We start from the raw sequence: 21,881 nt of genomic DNA, 5'->3' as shown, positions 1-21,881 counted from the left end.
TAACAGATAGTAATAGATTGTATTCTCCTGTCCTACAGTCGGCCTCTCCCCTCCTGACATGGCTGATAACAGATAGTAATAGATTGTATTCCCCTGTCCTACAGTTGGCCTCTCCTCTCCTGACATGGCTGATAACAGATAGTAATAGATTGTATTCTCCTGTACTACAGTCGGCCTCTCCTCTCCTGACATGGCTGATAACAGATAGTAATAGATTGTATTCTCCTGTCCTACAGTCGGCCTCTCCTCTCCTGACATGGCTGATAACAGATAGTAATAGATTGTATTCTCCTGTCCTACAGTCGGCCTCTCCTCTCCTGACATGGCTGATAACAGATAGTAATAGATTGTATTCCCCTGTCCTACAGTCGGCCTCTCCTCTCCTGACATGGCTGATAACAGATAGTAATAGATTGTATTCTCCTGTCCTACAGTCGGCCTCTCCTCTCCTGACATGGCTGATAACAGATAGTAATAGATTGTATTCCCCTGTCCTACAGTCGGCCTCTCCTCTCCTGACATGGCTGATAACAGATAGTAATAGATTGTATTCCCCTGTCCTACAGTCGGCCTCTCCTCTCCTGACATGGCTGATAACAGATAGTAATAGATTGTATTCCCCTGTCCTACAGTCGGCCTCTCCCCTCCTGACATGGCTGATAACCGATAGTAATAGATTGTATTCCCCTGCCCTACAGTCGGCCTGTCCTGACATGGCTGATAACAGATAGTAATAGATTGTATTCCCCTGTCCTACAGTCGGCCTCTCCTCTCCTGACATGGCTGATAACAGATAGTAATAGATTGTATTCCCCTGTCCTACAGTCGGCCTCTCCCCTCCTGACATGGCTGATAACCGATAGTAATAGATTGTATTCCCCTGCCCTACAGTCGGCCTGTCCTGACATGGCTGATAACAGATAGTAATAGATTGTATTCCCCTGTCCTACAGTCGGCCTCTCCCCTCCTGACATGGCTGATAACAGATAGTAATAGATTGTATTCTCCTGTCCTACAGTCGGCCTCTCCTCTCCTGACATGGCTGATAACAGATAGTAATAGATTGTATTCCCCTGTCCTACAGTCGGCCTCTCCTCTCCTGACATGGCTGATAACAGATAGTAATAGATTGTATTCCCCTGTCCTACAGTCGGCCTCTCCTCTCCTGACATGGCTGATAACAGATAGTAATAGATTGTATTCCCCTGTCCTACAGTCGGCCTCTCCTCTCCTGACATGGCTGATAACAGATAGTAATAGATTGTATTCCCCTGTCCTACAGTCGGCCTCTCCTCTCCTGACATGGCTGATAACAGATAGTAATAGATTGTATTCCCCTGTCCTACAGTCGGCCTCTCCTCTCCTGACATGGCTGATAACAGATAGTAATAGATTGTATTCCCCTGTCCTACAGTCGGCCTCTCCTCTCCTGACATGGCTGATAACAGATAGTAATAGATTGTATTCCCCTGTCCTACAGTCGGCCTCTCCCCTCCTGACATGGCTGATAACAGATAGTAATAGATTGTATTCCCCTGTCCTACAGTCGGCCTCTCCTCTCCTGACATGGCTGATAACAGATAGTAATATATTGTATTCCCCTGTCCTACAGTCGGCCTCTCCTCTCCTGACATGGCTGATAACAGATAGTAATAGATTGTATTCCCCTGTCCTACAGTCGGCCTCTCCTCTCCTGACATGGTTGATAACAGATAGTAATAGATTGTATTCCCCTGTCCTACAGTCGGCCTCTCCTCTCCTGACATGGCTGATAACAGATAGTAATAGATTGTATTCCCCTGTCCTACAGTCGGCCTCTCCTGACATGGCTGATAACAGATAGTAATAGATTGTATTCCCCTGTCCTACAGTCGGCCTGTCCTGACATGGCTGATAACAGATAGTAATAGATTGTATTCCCCTGTCCTACAGTCGGCCTGTCCTGACATGGCTGATAACAGATAGTAATAGATTGTATTCTCCTGTCCTACAGTCGGCCTCTCTCCTCCTGACATGGCTGATAACAGATAGTAATAGATTGTATTCCCTTGTCCTACAGTCGACCTCTCCTCTCCTGACATGGCTGATAACAGATAGTAATAGATTGTATTCTCCTGTCCTACAGTCGGCCTCTCCTCTCCTGACATGGCTGATAACAGATAGTAATAGATTGTATTCCCTTGTCCTACAGTCGACCTCTCCTCTCCTGACATGGCTGATAACAGATAGTAATAGATTGTATTCCCCTGTCCTACAGTCGGCCTGTCCTGACATGGCTGATAACAGATAGTAATAGATTGTATTCCCCTGTCCTACAGTCGGCCTGTCCTGACATGGCTGATAATAGATAGTAATAGATTGTATTCTCCTGTCCTACAGTCGGCCTCTCCTCTCCTGACATGGCTGATAACAGATAGTAATAGATTGTATTCCCCTGTCCTACAGTCGGCCTCTCCTGACATGGCTGATAACAGATAGTAATAGATTGTATTCCCCTGTCCTACAGTCGGCCTCTCCTCTCCTGACATGGCTGATAACAGATAGTAATAGATTGTATTCTCCTGTCCTACAGTCGGCCTCTCCTCTCCTGACATGGCTGATAACAGATAGTAATAGATTGTATTCCCCTGTCCTACAGTCGGCCTCTCCTCTCCTGACATGGCTGATAACAGATAGTAATAGATTGTATTCTCCTGTCCTACAGTCGGCCTCTCCTCTCCTGACATGGCTGATAACAGATAGTAATAGATTGTATTCTCCTGTCCTACAGTCGGCCTCTCCTCTCCTGACATGGCTGATAACAGATAGTAATAGATTGTATTCCCCTGTCCTACAGTCGGCCTCTCCTGACATGGCTGATAACAGATAGTAATAGATTGTATTCCCCTGTCCTACAGTCGGCCTCTCCTCTCCTGACATGGCTGATAACAGATAGTAATAGATTGTATTCCCCTGCCCTACAGTTGGCCTCTCCTCTCCTGACATGGCTGATAACAGATAGTAATAGATTGTATTCCCCGGTCCTACAGTCGGCCTCTCCTCTCCTGACATGGCTGATAACAGATAGTAATAGATTGTATTCCCCGGTCCTACAGTCGGCCTCTCCTCTCCTGACATGGCTGATAACAGATAGTAATAGATTGTATTCCCCTGTCCTACAGTCGGCCTCTCCTCTCCTGACATGGCTGATAACAGATAGTAATAGATTGTATTCCCCTGTCCTACAGTCGGCCTCTCCTCTCCTGACATGGCTGATAGCAGATAGTAATAGATTGTATTCCCCTGTCCTACAGTCGGCCTCTCCCCTCCTGACATGGCTGATAACAGATAGTAATAGATTGTATTCCCCTGTCCTACAGTCGGCCTCTCCTGACATGGCTGATAACAGATAGTAATAGATTGTATTCTCCTGTCCTACAGTCGGCCTGTCCTGACATGGCTGATAACAGATAGTAATAGATTGTATTCCCCTGTCCTACAGTCGGCCTCTCCCCTCCTGACATGGCTGATAACAGATAGTAATAGATTGTATTCCCCTGTCCTACAGTCGGCCTCTCCTGACATGGCTGATAACAGATAGTAATAGATTGTATTCCCCTGTCCTACAGTCGGCCTGTCCTGACATGGCTGATAACAGATAGTAATAGATTGTATTCCCCTGTCCTACAGTCGGCCTGTCCTGACATGGCTGATAACAGATAGTAATAGATTGTATTCTCCTGTCCTACAGTCGGCCTGTCCTGACATGGCTGATAACAGATAGTAATAGATTGTATTCCCCTGTCCTACAGTCGGCCTTTCTTCTTTCTGACTGTTCGCTGCTGAAGTTTTGATGCAGTCTCCTGTCTGAGCTTCATATGGATTGTGTTAGAAGCTGCGGTTCAGGAAATGAGCATTTTTGTCTGTTTTTTCTCTCCAACACCTCGAGCTGGGAGCGCCAGACATGTTACTAGAGATTTAGGAAGCACCGCACACAATAACCCTGGTGCTGAGGGGTACAACAAGCTGCAGTTATCGTCCTGCGCCCCGGTTATCGTCCTGCGCCCCAGTTATTTTCCTGCTCCCCTGTTATTGTCCTGCGCCCCAGTTATCGTCCTGCACCCCGGTTATCGTCCTGCACCCCGGTTATCGTCCTGCGCCCCGGTTATCGTCCTGCACCCCGGTTATTGTCCTGCGCCCCAGTTATCGTCCTGCACCCCAGTTATTGTCCTGCGCCCCGGATATCGTCCTGCACCCCGGTTATCGTCCTGCACCCCAGTTATCGTCCTGCACCCCGGTTATCGTCCTGCACCCCGGTTATCGTCCTGCACCCCACACTGCAGGCTTTGGCTGTGCTATGTGCAGAGATATTGAGTTTATACTGAGGACATCATATATGTTACCATTGATATAGCGGTGACATATACTGCAGCAATGTCCAGTCCATAGTAGTGACAGAGAGACGCAGAACTCAACATCACTAAAATCCACATGGATGACTTTATCCGTGACCTAAAACCTGCGTCACCTGTACCACTGAACAGTGCGGCAGATAATGGCGACACAGGGACGATATATTTACTAAGACGCTCAGTCACTCCGGAGGAGACCCTTTGTCTGCGGTCACCCCCTCCCCCCTTCTTATGTCCAGGACTCCGCAGCTTACACCACTGGGCCCTTTCCTCCTCTGATCTACAAGCTGATGGATTCCGCACCCCTTCTAATAAGGGGATTATGGTCTATTCCTAAGGGGGTGTTGTAGGGTGAGCCCCACAATCATTTTATCTAGTGAACCCAAGAATCTACAGCCCAAAACTGCACCCTGGGCATTCAGCTCCATGCACCCCATTCCTGCAGCAAGGCCTTCCAATTCATCCTCAACGTTGAGCATGCACCCCTATCCTCCAGCTGGGCACACCCCAATCCTCCAACATGTCCAGCTGAACACACACCCCATCCTCTAGCTGGAGCACCTCCATTCCCCAGTTGGGCACCCTCACAATCCTCCTCTCTGCCAGGTGGGCGCACCTCCAGCTCAGCAGATTTTTCGGATTTTCCTGACACTTTGTTTTGCTCTGTGGCCGCAGCAGATAATAATAATGTAAGGACATCTGTCGCCGCCATATTGTATTCCAGGCGATGATGGCGATGTCTAAATATTCAGGGGGCAGATGATAGAGTTTTGTATTTGTTTTGTAGAGTGACAGGTCAGAGGTCACAGGTGCGGGGTCAGAATCTGCAGAATTTGTAATGGTAATGTAATAGGATGTGACCCTCGCCGCTCGCCACTTGTGCGGTGCACTGAACTGTAGCGGGGCTTGCGGTTGTCACATCAGTGCATTTGCTTACTGCGCTAATTTTATGCTAATTACATGCTAATTCAGTGTTAATGAGTCTCTCCGCACCTTTGCCTGTCTGATACCCCTCCCCCAACCTTTTTACCGCTGCATTAATGGCGCCAATTCATGTTCTTAATAGTTGAGGATAATTTATTGAAAAACCTGTTAATTATTCCACAGGAATCCATAGAACATGTGCGAGACACAACCGGAGCACGGGCCGCACTTTCCTTTGTGTGTTAGTCAGACATCTAGCTTATTAACCTGACCACGCCCCTTACGTATACAGCGATCGTGGACTTGTAACGCACTGGCGCCATTCTCTTCTTGTAGATGGCTCAGACTTGTGTCTAATTCTATTCCAGTTCATGTTTGATGAGTCTTATTAGAAGATATGTTTGACTTGGCCCCGCCCCATTATAATAATTACCTCCTAACTCCACCCCCCAGGGCATCTACAACATTAAAGGGGTTGTCCAGGAAGTGGATAAACCCCCATGGAGGGGGAGGGGAGATTTAATATAAGATAATCTATATCATAATCCCCTGTCCTGGAGCTCCAATGTCCGTCTGTTCCTCGGGCTGCGCCCTCGTCGCCCCATGTGTCCCCTGAGAGCAATGAGCAGCCTCTGCAGTCACCATTGAGGGGGTCATGGTGGTTCAGGACTTTAGGCGACGAGGGCACAACCCAAGGGCCGAACAGTCACCGGTGACAGACAACAGGGTGCTGGGGACAGGCCAGGGTCAGTTTTTTGTGTTCCGCCCCCCACTGGCATCCAATACCTGGAAAACCCTTTGAAGTTACTAAAAAGAAGCTGAAAGTGTAAAAAGGTTCAAAGGGAAGGAAAGATTCCTGGGGGCTGAAATAATTCATAGGATGATAAAAGTTTCAGTGAGTTTTTCTTACTGATTGGCAAAGTTTGTAAAACTCCATAGCGAGAGAAAAGTTTGCAAAGTGCGCAGGGATTGGCTGGGCTCTGGCGCTGTGATCACATGGCCTGCCGCTTATATCTAATAATAGAGAACGCAGAATGTATAACCTGCTGGTGAAATAGCCAAAGGGGCCGCCTTGGGATTAGTCATGTGCGGCTTCTGCTTAGTCCTTATCTGCACTTCAGACAGATCTGTGCCGGTCGGACACCCAATGAGAATGTGAACCCGCTCTTACCCTGTCTCATCCTCTGACATTTTTTTTGCAGAAATGGTGGCTGGACTCCATGGTCGTCTTGGGCGCAGTGCAGCACGTCCTGTGGGATTGGCTTCCAGGTGCGACAGAGGACGTGCAGTAACCCCGCTCCACGGTTTGGAGGGAGAGTGTGCGTGGGGCAGAGCAGAGAGGAACGGTGAGAACCGCTTATTGTTACACCGGGTACTAAGGACTGTGAAATCAACTGAGTAGCAGTTATAGGGTTAATATCACCGCGATATCTGCGCATTTAAAATAATTGTCTGTCATTTGGTTGCTCCTGAAACCATTCAGATAGCGGCCGAGTCATCAATTATTCAGTATTCCCGAACCGCGCAGAGATTGTATCACTAACCGCCATCGCACCGTGTTCCCTCATAGTAACAAGATCAAATCTGTTCTTCGAATCTCACTTAGTAAACAAGAAGCAGTTCATTAATATCGTATTGTGGTAATATCAGATAACGCTATTAATCCTGAGGCTGGTCTAGTGGTACCGGTAGAAGACAGAAGGTCACCTCCAGCCCGAGGGCCACAGTGTATATGTATTATACTCCAGAGCTGCGCTCACTATTCTGCTGGTACAATTATTGTGTACATACATTACATTACTTATCCTGTATTATACTCCAGAGCTGCGCTCACTATTCTGCTGGTACAGTCACTGTGTACATACATTACATTACTTATCCTGTATTATACTCCAGAGCTGCGCTCACTATTCTGCTGGTACAGTCACTGTGTACATACATTACATTACTTATCCTGTATTATACTCCAGAGCTGCGCTCACTATTCTGCTGGTACAGTCACTGTGTACATACATTACATTACTTATCCTGTATTATACTCCAGAGCTGCGCTCACTATTCTGCTGGTACAGTCACTGTGTACATACATTACATTACTTATCCTGTATTATACCCCAGAGCTGCGCTCACTATTCTGCTGGTCACTGTGTACATACATTACATTACTTATCCTGTATTATACTCCAGAGCTGCGCTCACTATTCTGCTGGTGCAGTCACTGTGTACATACATTACATTACTTATCCTGTATTATACTCCAGAGCTGCGCTCACTATTCTGCTGGTACAGTCACTGTGTACATACATTACATTACTTATCCTGTATTATACTCCAGAGCTGCGCTCACTATTCTGCTGGTGCAGTCACTGTGTACATACATTACATTACTTATGATGTATTATACTCCAGAGCTGCGCTCACTATTCTGCTGGGGCAGTCACTGTGTACATACATTACATTACTTATCCTGTAGTATACTCCAGAGCTGCGCTCACTATTCTGCTGGTGCAGTCACTGTGTACATACATTACATTACTTATCCTGTATTATACTCCAGAGCTGCGCTCACTATTCTGCTGGTGCAGTCACTGTGTACATACATTACATTACTTATCCTGTATTATACTCCAGAGCTGCGCTCACTATTCTGCTGGTACAGTCACTGTGTACATACATTACATTACTTATCCTGTATTATACTCCAGAGCTGCGCTCACTATTCTGCTGGTGCAGTCACTGTGTACATACATTACATTACTTATCCTGTATTATACTCCAGAGCTGCGCTCACTATTCTGCTGATACAGTCACTGTGTACATACATTACATTACTTATCCTGGATTATACTCCAGAGCTGCGCTCACTATTCACTCTATGTACATGTCTTGTGGCTATATTTATGCCTTGCAGCCTTTTATCTGTTACAATGTATCAGCGCTGTGATCTGTGTGACTGTGATGCTGCTTCTGTTACTCCGCCTGAAATGAAGACACTGGCGCACTGTCATGTAATATTGATATAAAATGCTAATGTCACGCTGTCGGGCCGCTCCTGGCTTCTCACATCTGGTAATGGACACGATTAATTTGCTTCGGCTGTTGATTCTATTTTCCTAATTAGACATTTTTGGGGCGTTTAACCCCGTGCAGACAGCGCAGCCCGTCTGACCTTTTACTGGATTTCACATGGAAATCAGAAAGGGCGTTGGGTTCGTCAATATTCTGTTAATTGTGCTAATTGGCTGCTCTCCGGCGTCCGCCTCTCTGCCCTTTCTCGTTAGACCTTCTCCTGGCGGCGGCATATATTAGCCGGTAATGGCCGTACTTTTACTTTTTTGATGACTCAGTTATTTGGGGTTTCAGTATAGGAGACATTATTAGAATCTGGATGATGATGATGATGATGGCGGCGATCTCGCTGCATCTGCGAACAATGGAGATTATTTCCCCCCCATAGGGGTAAATTACACGGCTCACCGCCGGGGGTGAATAATTGCTTGGTGTCCGGTCACCCCACTGGTCCGCTGTGCGGCGATTCTCCTCTCATTATTTTGCGGTGTTGCAGCGATTCTCCTCTCACCTCCTTCCTGTCTCCTCCCTCAGGTTCTGCAATGAGAACAGTCCCTGCCCGGTCCCCATATTCTGGTCTTCATGGGGCTCATGGAGTAAATGCAGCGCAGACTGTGGAGGGGGCGTTCACTCGAGGCAGCGCACCTGTGAGAATGGGAACTCCTGCCCCGGCTGTGCTCAGGTAAATTCTCACGCACATCTATTATATATTATTGTATTTCCGCTTTGTCAGTTTTTTCTTCCTGCAGTGTCCTTTAAGTGCGGACATGACGCTGTAAATGTTGAATACGCCGTGCCGCTGTGATGTCATCATGTCACACCGTACGTGGTGCTCTCCCTGAAGCCTTCTGCGTCCTGTACAGTAACATCCAGGTGTAAATCTGTCCTGCAGGAATTCAGGATGTGCAACTCGGAGGCGTGTCCTGAAGTGCGCAGAAATACTCCTTGGACGCCATGGATGACGGTGAATATCACGCAGGGAGGGGCTCGCCAGGAGCAGAGGTTCCGATACACCTGTCGCGCTCAACTCTCCGACCCACATGAGCTGCAGTTTGGGAGGAAAAAAACGGAGACCCGATTCTGCCCCAATGATGGTTCCACAGCCTGCGAGACTGACTGTGAGTGTCAGGCGAGGACATCAGATGTGTCCTGTGTGATGTCAATAAAGCTTTGTCATTGAATATTGAATCGTCTATATATGGTGTCCAGGAATGGGAACAATTATTGTCTCCCCATCCTGATAAACTCCTCACAGCTGATGGTTTGTCACAATGCAGGATGAGAAAACAGCCTGGCACCAGTTTAGGACCCTTCAAAGTTGGATACTGATGTCCTACCCACAGGTTGGGTCTGACACCCAGGTGCCGCTGCGATCAGCTGTTTCAGGTATATGTCCGGAACCAGCTCTGTTCCCAGCACCATCGCTACAGTGTATACAGACAGGAAGCTGTATACAGTGTATGGAGCTGTATACACAGTGGTGATGGCGTCAGGATCTGCAGCTCTGCTTCACTGAATAAGAGCAAAGCTGGTTCCGGACATATCCCTGGTATTTGGCTTTCCACAACTGACACTGTGACTGGCGCAGGGTCCTGGTATCAGACCCTGACCGATCCAATGTGGATCACCTATCCTGTGGACATATAAAGAGTATCCAACTTCTCTGGCCCCTGAATACCCCTTTAATAAATTCCCTGAATGTCTATTACATAATTGTAGAAGTTTCTATCACATGTAAATATCTGAGCCTTGTACCTCAGCACATCTGTATCGATAGATCCACCTCCATACCATGATCTGCATGCTGGGGGTTGTAGTTCAATGACACGTATACAGCCATGCTATGGTAATGATTGACACTAATGGTCGTATTCTCCTGCAGCCCTTGTGGACGACCTAATGCGGAGTGGTAAGAACCCGGCTCGTATCGTCAGCGGAGGGTGGAGTTCATGGGGAATGTGGTCAGCCTGCTCCCGGGACTGTGAATTAGGATTTCGCTCCAGAAAAAGATCATGCAGTAATCCCGAACCTCGGAATGGTGGTCAGCCCTGTATGGGGTCTTCCACAGAGTTCCAGGATTGTAACCCACAACCCTGCCCAGGTGAGAACTGGAATACTATTACTCAGATTGTCTAGAGATTGTGTCCGATACCTGGTCACATTGTCAGTAATGCAGTCTATCGCTCCCCGCAGGGCATTTGGATTCCATAGGATAGGTCATCAGTATGTGATCTGTGAGGACCCAGACCCTGCACCGATCAGCTGCTCTGGCACCAGTAGTTGTGGAGCATGTGCAGGCTGTTCCTACTCCCTGGACCCGCAGCTATGTAGTGGATGTGGCTTACTTGAATAGGAGCCGAAACATCTGATCTGTGCAAAGTTGGGGGTCAGCCCCCACAGATCACATATATGAAAAGACTATTTGGACCGGACAACCCCTTAAGTGACCTTATAACCGCCATTAACTCTTTGGAAGCAGCAGAATAAGTCATGTGATCTGTATGGAGCTAATAAAGGGTTAGTAGGCGCGGCTCCTGGGATCACTTAGCAGCGCGGGAGGAGGTTGTCAGGTACCAGACGGATGTGGTTACACAGGCGCTGGCTGAGCTCTGTCTCCCAGGACATAATTGCGTTCTGTACATGACATCGATCTCTGTCGCCGCTCAGTGGTTGCGCTCTACTCATTAGCGGATACAAACTCTCCCGGCTCCGCTTTATGTCACGGCGCCTCCCGCCGTCCCCGGTAGTATAATCTTTATGAGGAGTCAGACTCAGACTGAACGTGAGGAAAACACAATTACGTCTTAATTGAAAACAACAAGGTGCTTTCTGCTGTGCGCGGCGGCTTTATTGGGTAATTGTTTTCTTGCCGTCATAATCTCGGGCTTTATTCCCCTGTAAACTGCGCCGGGTCCAGTAATGAATAATAAAAACTGCACCAGCGCCAGCAATAAATAGGTTTTATACAGGTGCTTGGGCTAAAGTTTACTTTACTTTTACTGCGAGCGTTTCCCGATCCTCGCTCACTGCCTGTGCGGATGTCGCTGACCCTATAGAATAAACGCTCAGTGCAAACACCAGATGCCCCGGGCGCAGAGTCTGATGTATTACATTGCCGCCACCTGCTGGGCAAGTTGGAAAGAAAAATCTTTTTGGAGAATTGTGGAGCGTTCTATCGTCATCAGAGTGAGTTCTAATTGGGTGGCCTTAGAGCTCTGGGACATGAAGCTGTGAGTTTGGTTCAGTAGCTCTCCGGGTGTTTAGACCTTACGGCGCCATAACTCACTGCGATGGAGTTCAATTCCCGTGGCCGAGGTAAGGCCTTGATCACACGACACGGACTACGACCTTAGTGATTGTTGTTCTTTTAGCATCTCACAGCAATTTTTGCAACAAAAAGAGAGAATTAGTGAATTCGCACACGAAACGGAACAGATGCAACACGAGCATTATACAGGCCTCAGAAATGGAGCCCGCTGTGTGAATAAAGCCTTATTCACATGAGCGTATCTGTTTCTTGGCCATGAAAATCTGAAGAATTGCTAATTTTTTAACATTCATTGTATATTTGTTTTGCCTCCGTTCAATGTCCGTTATTTATTTAGCTTCCTTATATAGCGCCGTCCTATACCGTTGCGATTGCCTTTACGTTTTCTATCAGTTTTAAATGTATGTTAAAAAAAAACCAGATAATTTCATTGGTATTTATTTCTTCTATTGGCCGTCACTCGGAGGTCGTCTGGACCTTTTGCTATTTATTGGGCCCGTTACTATAGACAAATACAGACCAGTCCATTATTCTAAGGGCCCGTTCTTTAATGTCTTTCACTTTCTATGTTTTTAAATGCCCAAATAAAGGATGTAAAGAAATCCCCTTCGTGACCTCGCTAGACTCTACCCACAGGGCGGTGAGGGGCAGAGGCGTAGAATCTCCCAATTCCATAAACCGTCAGAAGTCGCATACAAGACAGTGCCTGCACACTGGGGTCCTCGCTGCCTATTATTCTGTCATAGCTGAAGAAAAGTTTTTTACACGTTTAGTAAATGGCAGACACTAAAGCCACAAAATCTCTAGATTTAATCATTTCTGTTAATTTACCCATAAATCTGTGTGACAGCAAAATATTTTGTGCATATCGTTTTCCTCAGCGTTTTATACATGAACCTGACATGACCAAGCTGAGTGTTTGTTACAGTGTATCAGTGCAGATAACAGTTGTCAGCGCTGATACATTGTAACAAACCCAGAATACTGTTAAGTGAAAACTGTTACATTCAGTTATTTCACTGCTATCATAATGAGCCGGATATAGCGAAGGTTGTGGGTGGAGATTTGTAATTTTTTTTTCAGATTCGCAGCTCGTTTCGAGACAAAAATTCTGTCGCGTGTTTATTAGACACATTGGCGGCAGCTGCCTGTTAAATATGTATGACCGGGCCGACATGAGAGATGCATTTAATTAACACCGTTACTTGATTATGTTAATCTCTTACAGATAGAAGTTTATAAATAGTTTATGTTAAGTAAAATGTATATAATGTTCTATAAATCTCAATAACCCTGCATGAGCGAGCGGCGGAGAGCCCAACGATATAATGTACAGTATCACACACCGACTGTGCCGAGCCTCAGAGCCAAACATGTCCCTGCCCACAATCTCATCCTCGCCCTCCAGAAACTTTGATGGCTAAAAGTTTCCAGCGGGTGCAGCATAAAATTATATCATCAGCTAAGTCACCTTATTGTACAAATTACACAGTATCCACCGCCCTCCTCCAAAAACAGGTTCTAGGTAAAGACCAAGAGCTGTTAGTGATAAAGACTCATTACTTCTACATCACAAAGGTTACTGCTTCAGACTCTCCCACATCTACTATAATACTGCCCCCTATGTGCAAGAATATAACTACTATAATACTACTCCTATGTACAAGAATATAACTACTATAATACTACTCCTATATACAAGAATATAACTACTATAATACTACCTCTTATGTACAAGAATATAACTACTATAATACTACTCCTATGTATAAGAATATAACTACTATAATACTGCTCCTATGTACAAGAATATAACTACTATAATACTGCTCCTATGTACAAGAATATAACTACTATAATACTACTCCTATGTACAAGAATATAACTACTATAATACTGCTCCTATATACAAGAATATAACTACTATAATACTGCTCCTATGTACAAGAATATAACTACTATAATACTACCTCTATGCACAAGAATATAACTTCTATAATACTACCTCCTATGTACAAGAATATAACTGCTATAATACTGCTCCTATGTACAAGAATATAACTACTATAATACTGCTCCTATGTACAAGAATATAACTACTATAATACTACTCCTATGTACAAGAATATAACTACTATAATACTGCTCCTATATACAAGAATATAACTACTATAATACTGCTCCTATGTACAAGAATATAACTACTATAATACTACCTCTATGCACAAGAATATAACTTCTATAATACTACCTCCTATGTACAAGAATATAACTGCTATAATACTGCTCCTATGTACAAGAATATAACTACTATAATACTACTCCTATGTACAAGAATATAACTACTATAATACTACCTCCTATGTACAAGAATATAACTACTATAATACTACTCCTATGTACAAGAATATAACTACTATAATACTGCTCCTATATACAAGAATATAACTACTATAATACTACCTCCTATGTACAAGAATATAACTACTATAATACTGCTCCTATGTACAAGAATATAACTACTATAATACTACCTCCTATGTACAAGAATATAACTACTATAATACTACTCCTATGTACAAGAATATAACTACTATAATACTACCTCCTATGTACAAGAATATAACTACTATAATACTGCTCCTATGTACAAGAATATAACTACTATAATACTACCTCCTATGTACAAGAATATAACTACTATAATACTACTCCTATGTACAAGAATATAACTACTATAATACTACTCCTATGTACAAGAATATAACTACTATAATACTACCTCCTATGTACAAGAATATAACTGCTATAATACTGCTCCTATGTACAAGAATATAACTACTATAATACTGCTCCTATATACAAGAATATAACTTCTATAATACTACCTCCTATGTACAAGAATATAACTGCTATAATACTGCTCCTATGTACAAGAATATAACTACTATAATACTGCTCCTATATACAAGAATATAACTACTATAATACTACCTCTATGCACAAGAATATAACTTCTATAATACTACCTCCTATGTACAAGAATATAACTGCTATAATACTGCTCCTATGTACAAGAATATAACTACTATAATACTACTCCTATGTACAAGAATATAACTACTATAATACTACTCCTATGTACAAGAATATAACTACTATTATACTGCTCCTATATACAAGAATATAACTACTATAATACTACCTCCTATCTACAAGAATATAACTACTATAATACTACCTCCTATGTACAATATAACTACTATGATACTACCTCCTATGTACAAGAATATAACTACTATAATACTACTCCTATGTACATAACTACTATAATACTACCTCCTATGTACAAGAATATAACTACTATAATACTACTCCTACGTACAAGAATATAACTACTATAATACTACCTCTTATGTACAAGAATATAACTACTATAATACTACCTCCTATGTAAAAGAATATAACTACTATACTAATCCTATGTACAAGAATATAACTACTATAATACTGCTCCTATGTACAAGAATATAACTACTATAATACTGCCTCCTATGTACAAGAATATAACTACTATAATACTGCTCCTATGTACAAGAATATAACTACTATAATACTACTCCTATGTATAAGAATATAACTACTATAATACTACTCCTATGTACAAGAATATAACTACTATAATACTACCTCTTATGTACAAGAATATAACTACTATAATACTGCTCCTATATACAAGAATATAACTACTATAATACTACTCCTATGTATAAGAATATAACTACTATAATACTGCTCCTATGTACAAGAATATAACTACTATAATACTACCTCCTATGTACAAGAATATAACTACTATAATACTACTCCTATGTACAAGAATATAACTACTATAATACTACCCCTACGTACAGGAATATAACTACTATAATACTACTCCTATATACAAGAATATAACTACTATGATACTACCTCCTATGTACAAGAATATAACTACTATAATACTACTCCTATGTACAAGAATATAACTACTATAATACTGCTCATATGTACAAGAATATAACTACTATAATACTACTCCTATGTACAAGAATATAACTACTATAATACTACTACTATGTACAAGAATATAACTACTATAATACTGCTATGTACAAGAATATAACTACTATAATACTACTCCTATATACAAGAATATAACTACTATAATACTACTCCTATGTACAAGACTATAACTACTATAATACTACCTCCTATGTACAAGAATATAACTACTATAATACTACTCCTATATACAAGAATATAACTACTATAATACTACTCCTATGTACAAGAATATAACTACTATAATACTACTCCTATGTACAAGAATATAACTACTATAATACTACTCCTATGTACAAGAATATAACTACTATAATACTACTCCTATGTACAAGAATATAACTACTATAATACTGCTCCTATGTACAAGACTATAACTACTATAATACTACTCCTATGTACAAGAATATAACTACTATAATACTACCTCCTATGTACAAGAATATAACTACTATAATACTACTCCTATGTACAAGAATATAACTACTATAATACTACTACTATGTACAAGAATATAACTACTATAATACTACCTCCTATATACAAGAATATAACTACTATAATACTGCTCCTATGTACAAGAATATAACTACTATAATACTACCCCTATGTACAAGAATATAACTACTATAATACTGCTCCTATGTATAAGAATATAACTACTATAATACTGCTCCTATGTACAAGAATATAACTACTATAATACTACTCCTATGTACAAGAATATAACTACTATAATACTGCTCCTATGTACAAGAATATAACTACTATAATACTGCTCCTATGTACAAGAATATAACTACTATAATACTGCTCCTATGTACAAGAATATAACTACTATAATACTACTCCTATGTACAAGAATATAACTACTATAATACTACTCCTCTGTACAAGAATATAACTACTATAATACTACTCCTATGTACAAGAATATAACTACTATAATACTACCCCTATGTACAAGAATATAACTACTATAATACTACTCCTATGTACAAGAATATAACTACTATAATACTGCTCCTATGTACAAGAATATAACTACTATAATACTACTCCTATGTACAAGAATATAACTACTATAATACTACTCCTATGTACAAGAATATAACTACTATAATACTACCTCCTATGTACAAGAATATAACTACTATAATACTACCCCTATGTACAAGAATATAACTACTATAATACTACCTCCTATATACAAGAATATAACTACTATAATACTACTCCTATGTACAAGAATATAACTACTATAATACTACTCCTATGTACAAGACTATAACTACTATAATACTGCTCCTATGTACAAGAATATAACTACTATAATACTACTCCTATGTACAAGAATATAACTACTATAATACTACTCCTATGTACAAGAATATAACTACTATAATACTGCTCCTATGTACAAGAATATAACTACTATAATACTACTCCTATGTACAAGAATATAACTACTATAATACTGCTCCTATGTACAAGAATATAACTACTATAATACTGCTCCTATGTACAAGAATATAACTACTATAATACTACTCCTATGTACAAGAATATAACTACTATAATACTACTCCTCTGTACAAGAATATAACTACTATAATACTACTCCTATGTACAAGAATATAACTACTATAATACTACCTCCTATGTACAAGAATATAACTACTATAATACTACCCCTATGTACAAGAATATAACTACTATAATACTACTCCTATGTACAAGAATATAACTACTATAATACTGCTCCTATGTACAAGAATATAACTACTATAATACTACTCCCTATGTACAAGAATATAACTACTATAATACTGCTCCTATGTACAAGAATATAACTACTATAATACTGCTCCTATGTACAAGAATATAACTACTATAATACTACTCCTATGTACAAGAATATAACTACTATAATACTACTCCTATATACAAGAATATAACTACTATAATACTACTCCTATGTACAAGACTATAACTACTATAATACTACCTCCTATGTACAAGAATATAACTACTATAATACTACTCCTATATACAAGAATATAACTACTATAATACTGCTCCTATGTACAAGAATATAACTACTATAATACTGCCCCCTATGTGCAAGAATATAACTACTATAATACTACTCCTATGTACAAGAATATAACTACTATAATACTACTCCTATATACAAGAATATAACTACTATAATACTACCTCTTATGTACAAGAATATAACTACTATAATACTACTCCTATGTATAAGAATATAACTACTATAATACTGCTCCTATGTACAAGAATATAACTACTATAATACTGCTCCTATGTACAAGAATATAACTACTATAATACTACTCCTATGTACAAGAATATAACTACTATAATACTGCTCCTATATACAAGAATATAACTACTATAATACTGCTCCTATGTACAAGAATATAACTACTATAATACTACCTCTATGCACAAGAATATAACTTCTATAATACTACCTCCTATGTACAAGAATATAACTGCTATAATACTGCTCCTATGTACAAGAATATAACTACTATAATACTGCTCCTATGTACAAGAATATAACTACTATAATACTACTCCTATGTACAAGAATATAACTACTATAATACTGCTCCTATATACAAGAATATAACTACTATAATACTGCTCCTATGTACAAGAATATAACTACTATAATACTACCTCTATGCACAAGAATATAACTTCTATAATACTACCTCCTATGTACAAGAATATAACTGCTATAATACTGCTCCTATGTACAAGAATATAACTACTATAATACTACTCCTATGTACAAGAATATAACTACTATAATACTACCTCCTATGTACAAGAATATAACTACTATAATACTACTCCTATGTACAAGAATATAACTACTATAATACTGCTCCTATATACAAGAATATAACTACTATAATACTACCTCCTATGTACAAGAATATAACTACTATAATACTGCTCCTATGTACAAGAATATAACTACTATAATACTACCTCCTATGTACAAGAATATAACTACTATAATACTACTCCTATGTACAAGAATATAACTACTATAATACTACCTCCTATGTACAAGAATATAACTACTATAATACTGCTCCTATGTACAAGAATATAACTACTATAATACTACCTCCTATGTACAAGAATATAACTACTATAATACTACTCCTATGTACAAGAATATAACTACTATAATACTACTCCTATGTACAAGAATATAACTACTATAATACTACCTCCTATGTACAAGAATATAACTGCTATAATACTGCTCCTATGTACAAGAATATAACTACTATAATACTGCTCCTATATACAAGAATATAACTTCTATAATACTACCTCCTATGTACAAGAATATAACTGCTATAATACTGCTCCTATGTACAAGAATATAACTACTATAATACTGCTCCTATATACAAGAATATAACTACTATAATACTACCTCTATGCACAAGAATATAACTTCTATAATACTACCTCCTATGTACAAGAATATAACTGCTATAATACTGCTCCTATGTACAAGAATATAACTACTATAATACTACTCCTATGTACAAGAATATAACTACTATAATACTACTCCTATGTACAAGAATATAACTACTATTATACTGCTCCTATATACAAGAATATAACTACTATAATACTACCTCCTATCTACAAGAATATAACTACTATAATACTACCTCCTATGTACAATATAACTACTATGATACTACCTCCTATGTACAAGAATATAACTACTATAATACTACTCCTATGTACATAACTACTATAATACTACCTCCTATGTACAAGAATATAACTACTATAATACTACTCCTACGTACAAGAATATAACTACTATAATACTACCTCTTATGTACAAGAATATAACTACTATAATACTACCTCCTATGTAAAAGAATATAACTACTATACTAATCCTATGTACAAGAATATAACTACTATAATACTGCTCCTATGTACAAGAATATAACTACTATAATACTGCCTCCTATGTACAAGAATATAACTACTATAATACTGCTCCTATGTACAAGAATATAACTACTATAATACTTACTCCTATGTATAAGAATATAACTACTATAATACTACTCCTATGTACAAGAATATAACTACTATAATACTACCTCTTATGTACAAGAATATAACTACTATAATACTGCTCCTATATACAAGAATATAACTACTATAATACTACTCCTATGTATAAGAATATAACTACTATAATACTGCTCCTATGTACAAGAATATAACTACTATAATACTACCTCCTATGTACAAGAATATAACTACTATAATACTACTCCTATGTACAAGAATATAACTACTATAATACTACCCCTACGTACAGGAATATAACTACTATAATACTACTCCTATATACAAGAATATAACTACTATGATACTACCTCCTATGTACAAGAATATAACTACTATAATACTACTCCTATGTACAAGAATATAACTACTATAATACTGCTCATATGTACAAGAATATAACTACTATAATACTACTCCTATGTACAAGAATATAACTACTATAATACTACTACTATGTACAAGAATATAACTACTATAATACTGCTATGTACAAGAATATAACTACTATAATACTACTCCTATATACAAGAATATAACTACTATAATACTACTCCTATGTACAAGACTATAACTACTATAATACTACCTCCTATGTACAAGAATATAACTACTATAATACTACTCCTATATACAAGAATATAACTACTATAATACTACTCCTATGTACAAGAATATAACTACTATAATACTACTCCTATGTACAAGAATATAACTACTATAATACTACTCCTATGTACAAGAATATAACTACTATAATACTACTCCTATGTACAAGAATATAACTACTATAATACTGCTCCTATGTACAAGACTATAACTACTATAATACTACTCCTATGTACAAGAATATAACTACTATAATACTACCTCCTATGTACAAGAATATAACTACTATAATACTACTCCTATGTACAAGAATATAACTACTATAATACTACTACTATGTACAAGAATATAACTACTATAATACTACCTCCTATATACAAGAATATAACTACTATAATACTGCTCCTATGTACAAGAATATAACTACTATAATACTACCCCTATGTACAAGAATATAACTACTATAATACTGCTCCTATGTATAAGAATATAACTACTATAATACTGCTCCTATGTACAAGAATATAACTACTATAATACTACTCCTATGTACAAGAATATAACTACTATAATACTGCTCCTATGTACAAGAATATAACTACTATAATACTGCTCCTATGTACAAGAATATAACTACTATAATACTGCTCCTATGTACAAGAATATAACTACTATAATACTACTCCTATGTACAAGAATATAACTACTATAATACTACTCCTATGTACAAGAATATAACTACTATAATACTACTCCTCTGTACAAGAATATAACTACTATAATACTACTCCTATGTACAAGAATATAACTACTATAATACTACCCCTATGTACAAGAATATAACTACTATAATACTACTCCTATGTACAAGAATATAACTACTATAATACTGCTCCTATGTACAAGAATATAACTACTATAATACTACTCCTATGTACAAGAATATAACTACTATAATACTACTCCTATGTACAAGAATATAACTACTATAATACTACCTCCTATGTACAAGAATATAACTACTATAATACTACCCCTATGTACAAGAATATAACTACTATAATACTACCTCCTATATACAAGAATATAACTACTATAATACTACTCCTATGTACAAGAATATAACTACTATAATACTACTCCTATGTACAAGACTATAACTACTATAATACTGCTCCTATGTACAAGAATATAACTACTATAATACTACTCCTATGTACAAGAATATAACTACTATAATACTACTCCTATGTACAAGAATATAACTACTATAATACTGCTCCTATGTACAAGAATATAACTACTATAATACTACTCCTATGTACAAGAATATAACTACTATAATACTGCTCCTATGA

The 21,881-nt window shown here is 39.0% G+C and overlaps 2 protein-coding genes across 2 annotated transcripts in view; one reads left to right on the top strand and one right to left on the bottom strand.

Moving 5' to 3' along the window:
• The window catches only part of SEMA5B (semaphorin 5B), a 98,156-nt gene extending 87,636 nt beyond the window's left edge, over nucleotides 1-10,520 (top strand). Inside the window, exons 13-16 of the mRNA XM_075285483.1 lie at nucleotides 6,518-6,661; nucleotides 8,919-9,066; nucleotides 9,277-9,502; nucleotides 10,267-10,520. Of these exons, the coding sequence (XP_075141584.1) occupies nucleotides 6,518-6,661; nucleotides 8,919-9,066; nucleotides 9,277-9,502; nucleotides 10,267-10,520 (772 nt within the window). The remainder of the gene's footprint in view (nucleotides 1-6,517; nucleotides 6,662-8,918; nucleotides 9,067-9,276; nucleotides 9,503-10,266) is intronic.
• Nucleotides 1-21,881, bottom strand: part of EAF2 (ELL associated factor 2) — a 361,203-nt gene that overhangs the window by 90,286 nt on the left and 249,036 nt on the right. The window lies entirely within an intron of this gene.

The sequence above is a fragment of the Leptodactylus fuscus genome, chromosome 8 (assembly GCF_031893055.1).
Source record: "Leptodactylus fuscus isolate aLepFus1 chromosome 8, aLepFus1.hap2, whole genome shotgun sequence".
NCBI lineage: Eukaryota > Metazoa > Chordata > Amphibia > Anura > Leptodactylidae > Leptodactylus > Leptodactylus fuscus.
This window is presented reverse-complemented; position numbering and strand designations above follow the sequence as displayed.